This window comes from Amblyraja radiata, chromosome 21, assembly GCF_010909765.2.
Source record: "Amblyraja radiata isolate CabotCenter1 chromosome 21, sAmbRad1.1.pri, whole genome shotgun sequence".
In the NCBI taxonomy this organism is placed as follows: Eukaryota; Metazoa; Chordata; class Chondrichthyes; order Rajiformes; family Rajidae; genus Amblyraja; species Amblyraja radiata.
In genome coordinates this window covers 29,724,496-29,738,475 of record NC_045976.1, presented here as the reverse complement: position 1 = coordinate 29,738,475, position 13,980 = coordinate 29,724,496, and the positions used below count along the sequence as shown (strand labels likewise).

The 13,980-nt window shown below is 40.1% G+C and overlaps 1 protein-coding gene across 4 annotated transcripts in view; it reads left to right on the top strand.

The window, feature by feature from the left end:
- sbf1 (SET binding factor 1) overlaps positions 1-13,980 on the top strand; it is a 138,444-nt gene that overhangs the window by 80,126 nt on the left and 44,338 nt on the right. For all 4 annotated transcript variants that reach the window (XM_033039923.1, XM_033039926.1, XM_033039924.1 and 1 more), the window contains exons 6-16: positions 542-647; positions 3,519-3,651; positions 4,031-4,139; positions 4,845-4,958; positions 8,227-8,304; positions 9,767-9,880; positions 10,995-11,123; positions 11,636-11,734; positions 12,134-12,335; positions 12,828-12,940; positions 13,315-13,464. In XM_033039923.1, coding sequence (XP_032895814.1) covers positions 542-647; positions 3,519-3,651; positions 4,031-4,139; positions 4,845-4,958; positions 8,227-8,304; positions 9,767-9,880; positions 10,995-11,123; positions 11,636-11,734; positions 12,134-12,335; positions 12,828-12,940; positions 13,315-13,464 — 1,347 coding nt within the window. The remainder of the gene's footprint in view (positions 1-541; positions 648-3,518; positions 3,652-4,030; positions 4,140-4,844; positions 4,959-8,226; positions 8,305-9,766; positions 9,881-10,994; positions 11,124-11,635; positions 11,735-12,133; positions 12,336-12,827; positions 12,941-13,314; positions 13,465-13,980) is intronic.

Here is a 13,980-nt window from a genome sequence, read left to right as displayed (position 1 = left end):
AGTTGCTGGAGAGGTGTTGAGTGCTGGAGCTGCGTCTTCTGGTTCTCTGTCTTCGTGAATCTCTCCTTGCAGCACTATCTTAATGAAATATTGTTTTCATGGATAACCACTGTGTTACTGCATTTTAAAAAAATCACAATTTCATCAGTGCAAATATTGTGCCTAAGAACTAGTAAAATGAGATGAGCAGTTCAGGATTTTGTAAAGGTATTGACACTGTTATGTCAGTTGATGTTAAAAAGCAAAATTAAAAAAACAAACTGATGATTTATTTCCCCATGTAAATGTAACATAATTCTGTATCACTGCTAATGTCATATATGTATTTATCATTTTAAACAAACATGCTATTCAATTTGTGGCTACAAATTAAGTAGCTTTGCTTCCTTCAGTTCATATTTTGTCCTGGTCTCTGAACATTTATGTTTTGGCTCTTTTGGAAAGGGAAGTTTAGTTTGTTAGCAAAATTACTTAATCAAGCCACTGAGATTGTTTGTAAAAAAAAAATGTTTCTTGCAACTTCTGATTGATTCCTCCACAGAGAACAATCTCACTCGGAGCAGGAGACCGTCAAGTGATACAAACCCCGATCAATGATGCGCTGCCAGTCACTGGTTGCAGTGTTGCACTATTCCTCAAACAATTGGGTATGTATTTGTGGTCCGCATGTTACGTCTGTCAATGCAGCAGGACTATGTGTGTGCATTGATACTGCGAGTGCATTGTATTGACCCCAGTTCATCAATAAGTTCAGAAGTTATAGGGACAGAATTGGGGTAATCGGCCCATCAATTCTATTCCACCATTCAATCATAGCTGATCTGTTTTACCCTATTAATGCCGTTCTCCTGCCTTCTCCCCATAACCCCTGATGCCAGTACTAATCAGTTGCCTCAATCATCCTTCAATAATACTCCTTAAATAATGCTTTTTTTAAACATAATTTGCAAGGAATGAATAGAGGAAGACTGTGTTTTGCATCAATCCATATGTGATTATTCTGAGAATTTAATTCAGTAAGATATCATGGATATGGATATTAAGTGGGCGGGATTGTGCTATATCACACCTGCAAATTTAGATGAGGATTCGCTCCTGATAGCAGTTTCCCCAGTCGCTTTCCCACTACCAAACCCTCATTCACCCTTGAAGGTGTGTGATTGCTCCCCCAATGCCTGCCTAGTTTGTTTGCCCTTATCCTGATTCACTCAGCCCACACAAACAAAAAAGGGGCAGACCCTTACCCATCCCCCTCACCATTGAAGTACAGCTCGCTGCTGATTCATCTTGCAGATCTGATGTGTACCCATTCCCCACTCCTCCTTCCAACACAACCAACCTGAAGGTGCATTCTCACTACTCACTCACTCTAAAAGTATATGCTCACTTCACCCACACCAAACCCCACCCAATAAAGGTGTACCTCAACCCACACAATGATGCTGTTCACTCCCCTTTCATCCAGACTGAATGTGCATAGCCCTGTCAAAAACATGTGCTCGCCCATCAAAGATGTGTTTGCCTCCCCCCTTCCCCTCACACCCCACCCACCCTGAAGGTGCATGGTCAACTCTACCACTCCCTACATGTATGTATACTTGTCCCTTCCATTTTCTTTGAGGTGCTAATTATCACTGTCCATCACACTGCTACCACCTATGTCAGTTTCTCTCTGCCCCAATCGTGGTTTAATACATTTGTCATAATCACCATTATGTCCCCATAATTTTACCGATTTTTGCATTCAATTACTTTTTGAAAAGTTAGTTGCTTCCTCCACTATTTCAGATGATGTCTGCTGGATTGCAATAAATTGCAATCCAATTTTTTTTGTGTTAACTCTTTGGTTGCCTATTGCCTTAAATCTGATGAATGGGCATACTGTCACTGGAAATAATGTATCCTTATTCACTGTCTTCGTGACCTGCAATGTCATTTAATTTTCTCTATTTTAAGGCAACCACAACTTTACTAGTTTCATCATTCAATCTTTGCTACTTGTTACATTTCATGATTTTGTCATTACTATCAAATTTTGAATTTTTTCCATCATGGAAAAGATACTGGAAAGGAACCATTCATTATTTCTGTAGACAGAAGCAAAATGCTGGAACTATAATCTTTTAATTAAAAAAGACTGCTAGAAGCATTCAACAGACCAGGCAGAGAAAGAGTTAACAATTAACTTGTATTGTAACTCCAAGATGTTAACACCCAAGAATGTATAAACCTCCACAAATTGAGTGAAAGAGGATTGAAGTGAGTGTGAAGGAAGGAATTAAATAGATGTTCATGTTGAATGTCAGAAGTTTGCTGTATTTGCTGGTAATTTCTCAACCAATTTCATTCCACTGGGGCTGTCACCATTCTTTTAACATGTCTTGGCTGTTTTCTGCTGCCCCACCCTCTCTCTCCTCCCTCCCCAAAAACTGGTTCAGATTATGACGCATTTGTTTCTGCATGCAGTTTGTACAGCTGGACTTGGGCTATAGCCAGATTTGAATAGTAAATAACATTCACACCACAAAATCTTCAGGCAGTGACTATTCCCCAAGAATTTCTGGACATCTTCCCTTAAACATAAAGCATAAGTTCGGATGGTGGTGGAATACTGACCATGTGCGTAAATGACTGTAGCTCCATTAATGCTCAAGTCCAGTATATTCTGGGACAAAAATATCCGCCACTGTCCTTTTCTGCCATGACCTATTCTCTATGTGGATGTAATGAGGAGCATATACAAGATGCACCGTAGTAACTGCAAAGACTTCAAGAGCACTACATAAACCTAAAGGGCCTGTCCCACTGTACGAGGTAATTCAAGAGTTCTCCCGAGTTTCCCCTGATTCGAACTCGGAGAATTATCGTAATAGCCATTCGTAGGTACTCGGGGGCTTTCGTGGACATTTTTTACAGTGCTGAAAAAACATCACGAGATACCGCATTTCCCGAGTACCTGCCGTTAGCATTACGAGTCGCTACGAGACTTCCACGAGCTCCGACGTAGCGGCAACGTACATTCTATGTACTTACCACAAGTTTGATTTTTTTTAAACTCGGAAGAGCTCTTGAATTACCTCGTACAGTGGGACAGGCCCTTAAGACTATCTCACTCATAACAGTTTCAAATGCATATACAAATCCCAAACAGTCCTGCCTGGGAAACACTTGACATGGTTGCTGGGTCAACAGCCTGGAACTGCTTTCTTCATAACGTTGCAGCAGCTCAAAAAGGCAATTCTCCATCACCTCAAGAACAATTAATATTGATTACTAAATTCCAGTGTTGCCCTCACCCCATAAAAACATTTAAAACCCGATTTGGTTAGAGCAATCTTGTCCATGTTACTTTCAGAATGCTACCAGCATAGTGACCTAGTTTATTATAAAGAACATTTGATAAGATGTATCTAACAGATACTATCATAGACTCCATAACGTAATGGACATGGGACTAAATTTTTTTACCATTTCCAACCTTAGATTTGATCTTTTATTCCTTCCATTTTTTCCCCAAGGTATTAACAATGTATTGGACCTTTTCTGTGCTGCCCTAACCGAACACAAGATTCTGTTCCTGTCCTCCAGTTACCAAAGGCTGACAGAAGCCTGCCGAGCACTTCTTTCCCTCATGTTCCCTCTAAAATACAGGTAATTAGGAGCTTGGAATGATGTTGTGTTTATGGCAAAGGCACTTCAGGATTGTGTGAAATTGGGTATTAAAGTGACATTAGTGAGATGGTGGGATTAGTTTTCCAATTGTGTGGTTATTATACCATTCATGTACACTTGCAAGCACTTGGATGCTTGGTTTACAGCAAATGTGGTTTGGCTGCATGTTGGTGTGGTGGGGATTGTGGCGGGGACAAGTAGGGAAGCTAGGGCCATCAATCTCTGAGTGCAAGGGATGGTCTGTGGCAAATTGGACTTGTACATGGCTGTCGGATGATAGGCAGCAGCTTCTTCGTGAATTGGACGGAGAACCTCTTTTTCTTAGGATTACTGCTAATGGACGTTGTTTTCTTTGCAGTTTTACCTATATTCCAATCTTACCAGCACAGTTAATTGAAGTGCTGTGCAGCCCGACCCCATTCATCATTGGAATTCACTCTTCCTTCCGAGCAGATATGCAGGACTTGGTGAGTGAAGTACTTTCCAAATCTTTAGCCCAGTGATCATGTTTTGATACCACAGTTCACAGATGTATATGGGTCTTATGATTTTAATGATCACCTATAACTCAAGTGAAATTTAATATTGAGAAATAGGAGACTACAATCTGGAATCTGGAGCAAAGAATAATCAACTGAAATCATTCAGTGGGTCAAGCAGCATTTGTGGAAGCAAAAAGGTTATGTGGACATCTCCAGTCCAGACCCTGCATCAGGACTGGCTGAGGTTTGGGGGAGCCACAGGGAGGAGGCATAAGAAAGATAGTCAGTATACAGAGGTACAGGGGAAGGGTAGTACCAGGTGATGGGCAGACAGAGCCAGGTGGGGAATTAAAGCAGAAATGGAAAAGATTAACCAAAGGAGGGGATACCTGAGGGAATGGTGGGAGTGAGAAAGAAACATGGGGATGGGTTACCTGAAATTGAAAAAAAAATATTCAAGCAGGATGTGAAAGCCAGTGGGGTGGAAGATAAAGAACTTGATTTTTGGTTTAGCTGAAATGTAACATTGCCTAGTGGTGTGATGGTGGCATGTGTGATGCGAGAGGGACATATGCTTCGTCGGTTGACAGCTAGTATGTAAGAGCGACTAGTGTTGCAGGAATGAAATGATAAAATATGTTTGAGTTGTTGGAGCTAAGTTGCCACTTTTCACTGTTGTTTTGTCTCCAGTTGGATGTAATTGTGGCTGATCTAGACGGTGGCACAGTTGTAATCCCAGAGTGTATCCACATCTCCGTTCTGCCAGAGCCGTACCTGTACCAGACACAAACTGCACTTTGCATGGTAAGTTCCTTCCCGCTACCATTAATGATCTGTTTTTATCACCGGGTAATGTGTCACAAGGATGCAGTTAGGGAGTAAAAACATCTTTATGGCACATATCCTAATAGAAGTGATGTTCTATGTAATTCAGATGTTGCATGGTTTATCTGTGGATACAACACGTTGTAGTGAACCTAACTGGAGTAGAATTACTTGGAATCTCTCACACACACTTGGTGACTGAAAAGTAAAATTGTACATTGCTGTGAGAGTGTAGTCCAAGATCTCATTATAATTCATTGCTTTACCTTCTTTTCCCACTGCAATTCACAGAATAATCCTTTGGGTTAAGGTGTATATTCATCTCTATTAACCAGTCTTGACTATTGATCCACATTGATAAAAAATGCCTTATCTTCCAGAGTTCTACTGTCCCATAAAGATATTTATAAATTTACAAACATATAAATCACTTAAATTGACTAAGGTTTGTTTCTTTAACAAAGCTTTCTAGCTGTAATTAAATACAGCAATTCTTTTCATTCATAATACATTTTATGTGGCATTTTCTCTCATCATTTTTACCTTGATGATGCAGTGATCTGTTTGTTATCACGATTTATCAGAATTTATTCTGTGTTTCTTTGAAGTTGGCATCAAAATGCCTCAGTAGTTCTGAGGATTGTACCTCTAAGAAATTTGTACTGTCAGATGATATTAATAGAACTAAGAATGTAAGAATTCAGCGAACAATCCTTTACACTGTTGACGGTGCAAGATTTAATATTCCAAACAAAAGCAGACAAAATAAGAATGGGTGCCCAAAGTATTACCCCAGGGTTTACATGGTATGAAGGGTAGAGTTGTTATTATGAAGAGAATTGAGAAGGTTTAAGTGTGCGATTAGAATATCAGTATCATTGGCCCTGTGCTCCTGAATTTGATAATGGACAAAGAAAAAATGAGGCAGTTATGGCACGAATTGGAAAACATGAAAAAGGCAATGGATCTTAAAGTGTGGTGTGTTTTTTTTGGGGGGGAGGAGAGGGTGTTGGCAGCGTGCAGACGTTGTGGCAGCAAGTCATTTTCCCAGGGAATTAAACTGCTCATTCAGGAAGATGCCCACTTCCTTAGACAAGTGTGTAATGCAGAAAAGAGGAAGCCCTTTTTGAGGAGAATGTGCTCATATATGCTCATCTCGAGGGATGAGAAAATACTCCAGACTTAAGGAGAGCAAAAACCGCCTTGGAGGCAGTGCCAACGGTGACCGTAAGCTTTGCCACTGGCAGAATACAAGAGCAAAAAAGCAACACTCAAAGTGCAATTTTCCAGTGAGCTAACAGTGTGGAGCGAGCCAACAAAAATCCTAGTTCGAGAATGCTGTTCTTACAAGTTTTTATCACGTTGTTTCTCACTTCACTCAACATTATTGGGGAGAAGGAACATGAGCAATGGAGCCTTGCTTATTGTCAGTAATTCCCCTTCACACGTGGTTAAGATTGGGATCTTGGCTAACAATATTCGGGTAGTATTTTTGCCCTCAAAAGCCTTTTCACTGTTATAATTCATTGTCCAGGGAGCTTCCATTTTGTACAAGGCTTACTGCTTGCTGTACACAGTAAGCATGTTATTTTGGAATTGAATGGCAATAACAAACCCATGAAACAGAAAATCTGGAAGCGGTATATAAGTAAGATAGCTATAAAGAACATCTATCCCTCTTGGAATAATATAATCCATGCCACAATAAATATTGTATGGAGGAAGTTGTGACCAGATTGTTTACACAACTTTCCACGGGTTTATGAACCTGAAAATTTATTGGAGGTCATTATTAAATTGGCAAATAACATTGGATTTGATTAAATCAATCAGAATGGTGTGGTAGAGTTACTGGAAGGTGACGGAGAGTTTGTAACCAAAGATTTGTTAGAGCTTCAGCACCAGAATGTGCAGGAGAAATAATCAGCTAAATAAATATTACCACGACTATCAAAATGGCTCACTGCAAAAATAGCTTTTGGAGGCACTCTTCCACATCAGCAAAATTGCCATCTTCAAAGATGAAGATCCCAATACGTGTGCAGCATTAGATATAGCTTTGCCATAAGGAATTAATCAATGATGAAGATGGCAGTGGTCCATGTTCCTGTCAGTGTCCTGTTCAACAGTCGTCTGGGAACAATCACAGCAAGAATCCTCATGATCAACTTTGCAAATTTCACCAAGGTTTGATTCACCCGCATCAACATCACCCAAACATCAATGACAACTTTGCTACAAAGTTGATCTGTAAACCCACCACTACCGCTTGCATACAAAGGTTTGAATCAGGACCAGGATCATACCAATAGCTCTCTGGACCTTCCTTGGCTATTCAATAAGATCATAGGTAATCTCTCAACTCTGCATTCTCATTTACTTTAGCTTTCATTCTTTCACTTATCAAGATTCTGCCTCCACTTGCCTTAGAGAGAGAGAGAGAGAGAGAGAGAGAGAGTTCTAATGTTCACCACCCTCTGTGAGAATTTATTTAGCCTTGCCTGCATCTTAAGTGGGCAATTCCTTATTTTGATTCACTGATTCCTCTTCACCAAGATGTGTTCACTCACCTCCCCATCAAAGACCCTCAGCATCTTGTCTGTTTTACTTTGTGAGTTCCTTCAAAAGGTGCATAGTGCACGTTAGTATCCGTATTTCCTTATTTCAGATACTTGATGTATCTAAGCATTTAGCATTTTTTTTCCTGTTACTTTGGAGCTCTTAAATGCAATGAGAATTTTGACATTGAAACTAATTGCAAGTGTTCTCAATTTAAATTTTTTTTTATTAAATATATTTTCTGCTGGAACTTGTATTTTGTAAATTGTGGAATGTTTGTATTTAATTCATTATTGATGAGCCCTCATACAGCCTCATCTAAGTTCCATACAAGAGCACACGACAGTGTGCCAATTATGTGGCTTATTTCTGAACCTCGGATATGTTGAGCATTCACATTTTCAGAAGTTTAAGTAAATTTTACTTGTAAATAAATATGGGAAATTCTACTAGCTTTTACCATGCTGGGGTTAACTCTAACTTGGTATCTCATGACATGGTTCTTTTGCAGCAGCAGCAACTCGCATAATAAAGAAATTGAGTGGAAGGGCATTGGATTTTTAATGATAAAATGGAGATATAAGAAATTGCAGATGCTGGAAACTTGGGTAAAAATTGAGTGCCAGATTTTTAATGATTCTACATTTAGCTGTTGTTTCAAATGTGTATTCTCCATGCTTTCTCGTAGGTTTTGGACCCAGAGTTAGAGTATGCTGATTATGCCTTCCCACCTTCCTCTATGTCAGCGTCTTCAATGAAATTCCAGGTATGATAATAAAAGAGGATAACAATTGAAAATTAATATATAAGAATATATATATTTTTAAGGTATTATTAGCCGGTTACTGGAAAATCATTATTATGCAACAGCATGCAGTAACCCAGTGGGCAATCCAATTTGGTATCATTTAGTGAGTACCCTTCATCTGAATAAGTGATTGGTACATTTACACAGAGTAATTCTTGCCCTGAATAAGCAGTTGATGATTAACTCTTCCTCAGTAAAAATGACTATCAAGATTGTGTAACCTTTCCCAATTAATTGCCTCTGTACATTTGATAATTAACTGCCACCCTGAATAAAGAGTGATTCTACATTTAGGGCTTAATCCTTGCCCTGAATAACGAGTGATTCTGTATAGTTACGCACTAATTGACCCTTGCCGTAATTAAAATACTAACTCCGCAATTGAGGATTAATCCTTACTTGAAGGATTTCCTATACTCTTCATTTCCTTAATTTACAAGTTTACAGACAAAGTGATTATTAAGTTATCCAATGAGTATCCTTTCCCTTCTTAGAAGGGAAGAGATTTGATTTTTGTTCCGTCTTCCATCACAGTGAGGAATGTGGAGGAGTCACTGTGGTGGATGATTATGTTAGAATGTATTTTGTGTGTTCCGTTGCTTTTTATTTGTATGACTGACTTAGCAAATGAAATTCCTTGTATGTTGCAAAACATACTTGGCTAATAAAGTATTATTGTGATTGTGAATCAATTCATTGCTTCTCTATATTTGGGAATTGCCTCTCACCCTGATTCTACATGTAGGGATTAAACCTTAACATGAATGAATAGTCATTCTCTATGGTTACACACTGCTTGACCCCTTATCTAAATATACTCTGTTCACAGCCATCAACAGCCTTCTGAATTCTGCAGATTTTGTTATTTAAATCTCCCTATTTGAAGCCTTATCGTGACACTTTGTTCTTTAATTTTACATTTTAAAGCTTGTACTCTTTACTATTTTACTGATTTATCAGATTGATTTAAAGTGAATCAGCAACTCCTGCAATCTCCTTCTGTATAATTAGAGTAAGAAGGGAGACACAAAAATCAAAAGTGAATCTTTTTTTGGAAGGAAAATTAAGTGTCATGTAGTGCAAAAAGACGAAAATAGAGTTTGCAAGGTTCTTTTCTAGTTTGTAAAACAATAGGGCCAAGTTAGCTTTTCTTCCAATGTGGCATCTGCAGATTCTGTTTATAAAATACTCTACATTAATTACATTGAACGTAACATTTTGAAATATAGTATGGGAGATAAGACGGCACAGATAATGCTGGTCTCTCTCAACTGTACCTCGGTTGATCGTGACCTACGGTGGGTTTTGTTTTCTGCAGTTAGCACCTTCCCTTCATGACTGCTAGTTTCCCCTGGGTGCATGTAATTCATTCCCTAAAGCTAGTTTCATGTCACCTAACTTGCTCTATATCCTCTGCTAGGATAAAGAAATCCGAGCTGTCTTCCTGCATTTGTTTGCACAACTGTTTCAAGGATACCGTTGGAGTCTGCAAATCATTCGTGTTCATCCTGAGCCAGTCATTCGTTTTCACAAGGTATGCAGGGTGCATGTAGCAAAGAGTGATCGGACAATACAGAAAGTTTACAGAATTCATATCACACAAATGTGAATGAACGACAGTGATCACATTTAATATGATGCACAAGGATTGCACAGCTTGCATTTTTTTACAGTTCTTGGCAGGAGCATTAAGTAATGATTACATGGTGCATGATGTGCAGATAGCCTTTAGCCCCTGGTGCTGGGGGCTAGGGCCAGTGCTGAGTCCCTGGTGCTGGGAGTTAGGGGCGAAGTTGAGTCCCTGGTGCCAAGAGCCGGGGAGCAGGTACAGAGGGTTTAGTGTTTAAGAAGGAACTGCAGATGCTGGAAAATCGAAGGTAAACAATAGTGCTGGAGAAACTCAGCAGGTGCAGCAGCATCTATGGAGCAAAGGAACCCTTCTTCAGACTGATGTGGGGTGGGGTGGGCGGGGAGAAAAAGGGAGCAGCCCTCGGGCTCCTTCTCTTCCTTTCTCCTTTCTTCTCCCCCCCCCCCCCCCCACCCCATATTAGTCTGAAGAAGGGTTTCGGCCCGAAAAGTTGCCTATTTCCTTCGCTCCATAGATGCTGCTGCACCCGCTGAATTTCTCCAGCACTTTTGTCTACCTACAGAGGGTTAAGTGGTGAGTCCCTGGTGTCGGGGCAGACTTCTCAGTGGTGAGTTCCTGGTGTCAGGAGCCAAAGGTTCAGTTGTGAGTTCCTGGGGCTGGGAGCTGGAGGGATGGCAGTGAGATGGCAATGATCAGCCATGATCACAATGAATGGTGGTGCAGGCTTGAAGGGCCAAATTGCCTCCTCCTGCACTTATTTTCTATGTTTCCTGGTGTCCGATGCTGAGGGTTCAGTAGTGAGTTCCTGGGGCTGGGAGCCGGGGGATGGCGGTGAGCCACATAATTGTGACTGTGGTTAGGAATAATCATGCAATTATACTGGTGAGGTTTTTTTCACAGTTATGCCCGTGCAGGCTGGAGATATTACTTGTAAGTTTATTATTATTTTGGGATGATGTGCAGTTCATTGCAAAACAATTACAGTCGCTTCAAGGTAAGATGTCACAGATGTTTCTGGAACATTGAATGAGACTATGACTGTTGTTCTGTGCTGATACAGGTAGCTTTTTTGGCACAACGAATATTGCTGGATGATGACTTTCTCATTAAAGTCCTTGATGGAATGGCTTTTGCAGGATTTGTATCAGAAAGAGGCTCCCCGTATCGAGCATGTGATTTGTTTGATGAGGTAATTGCCAATTAATTTATCAGCTTGAGTGATTTTTGAACGATGGGCTGTAATGCTGGGTTTGCAATTTTTGCACTTGGAAAGTAACTGCTTTTACTGTCTTAAGTTATAGATCATGATTCTTAGGTTATTAATTGTCAGTAGTGGAGCAGGTTATCAGAAGCCCTGATATTAGTGTTTCACTTTCTGATCATAATCACACCTCGTATTAAGAACAGATTCATGAATGAACTTCACCTTTGTCTCAACCTCCACTACCTTTTAACTGAGTGCTATAAAATGTGGTAAGAAACACCTAATACTTTCACACCCATTCCCAACTAGATTATAAAAGTGATCCTGCCTTAACCCCCACCCACCTGAGTGCAAGAGGTTCACTGGGCAGGGCAGCTGCTTCATGTTGGCAGATGTCCCATGGTCCAACGCAGACTCCATAACTCAATGCTGTGCTTTCATTTGATGTTTTGGTTCTGAATTTAAGGAGTGACCTGCTTCTATGATTTTGTTTACAGTTGGTAGCAAATGACATAGAGAGAATTCGATCAGAAGAGGGAAACCCACAGAAGGTTCTGAAACACATAAAGGAAATATCGGAAAAGCTTCACCGGAATGTACGTCTTCAGTCGGAAAACGGTTACTACTTAATGTGATAACTTTACTCGTAGGAGACACTTTAGATAACATCTGACAAGAATTGAAAGTTTGTATTTGGTTGTGATCTTATTACAACTTCGATGGGGACTTACTAGTTTAAAATTGAGGTTAATATCAGTATTTATTGGGTTGTCGAAAAGAAAACTTAATTTAGGATTTCAGTTTTGGAATATTTATCCTCTGAAACCTCAGTGGACGAGGAGTTGCAGAATGAGCAGCTTTCACAGATTCTTCATCAGTCTTTCATTTGAGATTGCTTGAGCCTTTTAAGAAAATGCAGGGAATGCAGTCAGTAACAAGTGTGAGCACTGTCAGAAATGCTCTAGCTCATCATCTCACCTCTGCCCATCTAACAGGAGAACCCTTATCCAGCAGTCGCAATGCACAAAATACAGAAACCAACTGAGGGATCCCACTTGCGGTTGCAACGAAGCACCTTCCCTCAACTGGACGAAGGCATGGTGCAGTGGTTTATCGACCAGGCCTCAGCCAAACTAAAGAATGTTCCACCTGCTGTTAAAGTCGAGATGAAGTGCATAGTGCCCATGGGACATCCAAGTGAGTGTGCCAGGGAGCTTGGCTCCATTGAGTTCTCTGCAGTTCTGGTGTTTGGGGTTTGCGTGTATATAGATTATTTGGGTATAAAGGAACATATGAACTTTAAGAATCATAGAATCTTCATAGCATGATAGGTACTCATACTGGCGTGTCCAACTGGTACTAACTTTTGTATAAGCTATCCAATTCTTTTCTTTACCTGCAGCCTGCAATTTTCCTTTCGGTTCTTGCGTTTGAAAGCCATGATTATGCCTGTTGTTTTAATAATGAATTTAAGATCACAGCCATTTCATGAAAAAGTTGCCTCTTTGGTTTATTTTTCCAGCACCTTAATTTGGTGTTGTCTGTTAATTCCATGCGCCTTACATATATAATCGATATGCATTACTGCAGACAAGAAAGTGGAGACGGGTCGAGTGAAGGGTGGAGAGAATGCTGGTAAACATTCACTTCACAGAAAACATGTTGAAGAATTTCTCTTTTTTTTTAAAGCTGCTCTAATTGATCGAAATGGTATCATCCTCGCCAACAGTGCCCGACGGTTAGAGGTTGTCAGGAATTGTATTACATACATATTTGAAAATAAATTGTTGGAAGCCAAAAAGGTAGAGATATTTTCTGTTAACTAGTTACACCTTGCCTTGTGATAACAAATGATTCTTAGTTGTTACTGGACTTTGCACCCGTATTCCAACACATTTTGCCAAATAGTGATCTCACTTAAACAGTCTGTGGAGCAACTGATGAGACTAGTGGGAAAACTGGAACACTGGTGCAATACAATATATTTTGTATGATTTGTGTCAGATAAGGTTAATGCAATAGCATAGATGGAACCCTATCTACATTGGGGTACCAGTAAGTGTGGAAAAATCATTCTACAATATCTTGGAAACACATTGGGCTTTATAGTTGGTGTCGTTTTAAAATGCAGTTATTATTGATTTTATCCAAAGACTTGTTACTTGTCTCTGAACAGTTGCTGCCTGCCATGTTGAGAGCCCTCAAGGGACGTGCTGCTCGACAATGCCTCACCCAAGAGTTGAATTTACACGTTCTGCAAAATCGAGCGGTCCTCGATCATCAACAGTTTGACTATGTTGTCCGGATGATGAACTGTGCACTACAGGTACTTTGACCAGTTTTCTTCTCGAACAACTGCATACAATTGATTATCTTTTTCAGTTCGTGTCCCTGGGTCTCTTCCTTCCACTGCTGGTGAATTTGGTACATTCATTTTTTTATTTTCTCAGTAAAGTAGCGCTACAAAGGTTTCACCCTTTGCCTTGGATGGTTTGGTACAGCACAAAAGAAGATAATTTAGTCCACCGTACAAAATCCGAGCCCCATGGGGCTCGACAGATAAATGAAACGATGTTTCTTCTGGCTGGAGTGTGTTGACCCAGGAGGCACGGCCTCGAAAATAAACAGTCCGCTGTTTAGGACTGAGATGAGAAAAAAAATCATGTTTTGAGAATCGTTGGAATTCGGTATAAAAGATAGCTGTATACCCTTGAGTGTTTTCAAGACTGAGTATATTTGGTCACTGTGTACAATCCTGTGAATCCTGGAATTCCCTCTCTAACAGCATTCTCAGTCTACCTCAAGGACAGCAGTAGATTAAGTAGGCAGCTCACCGTCACCT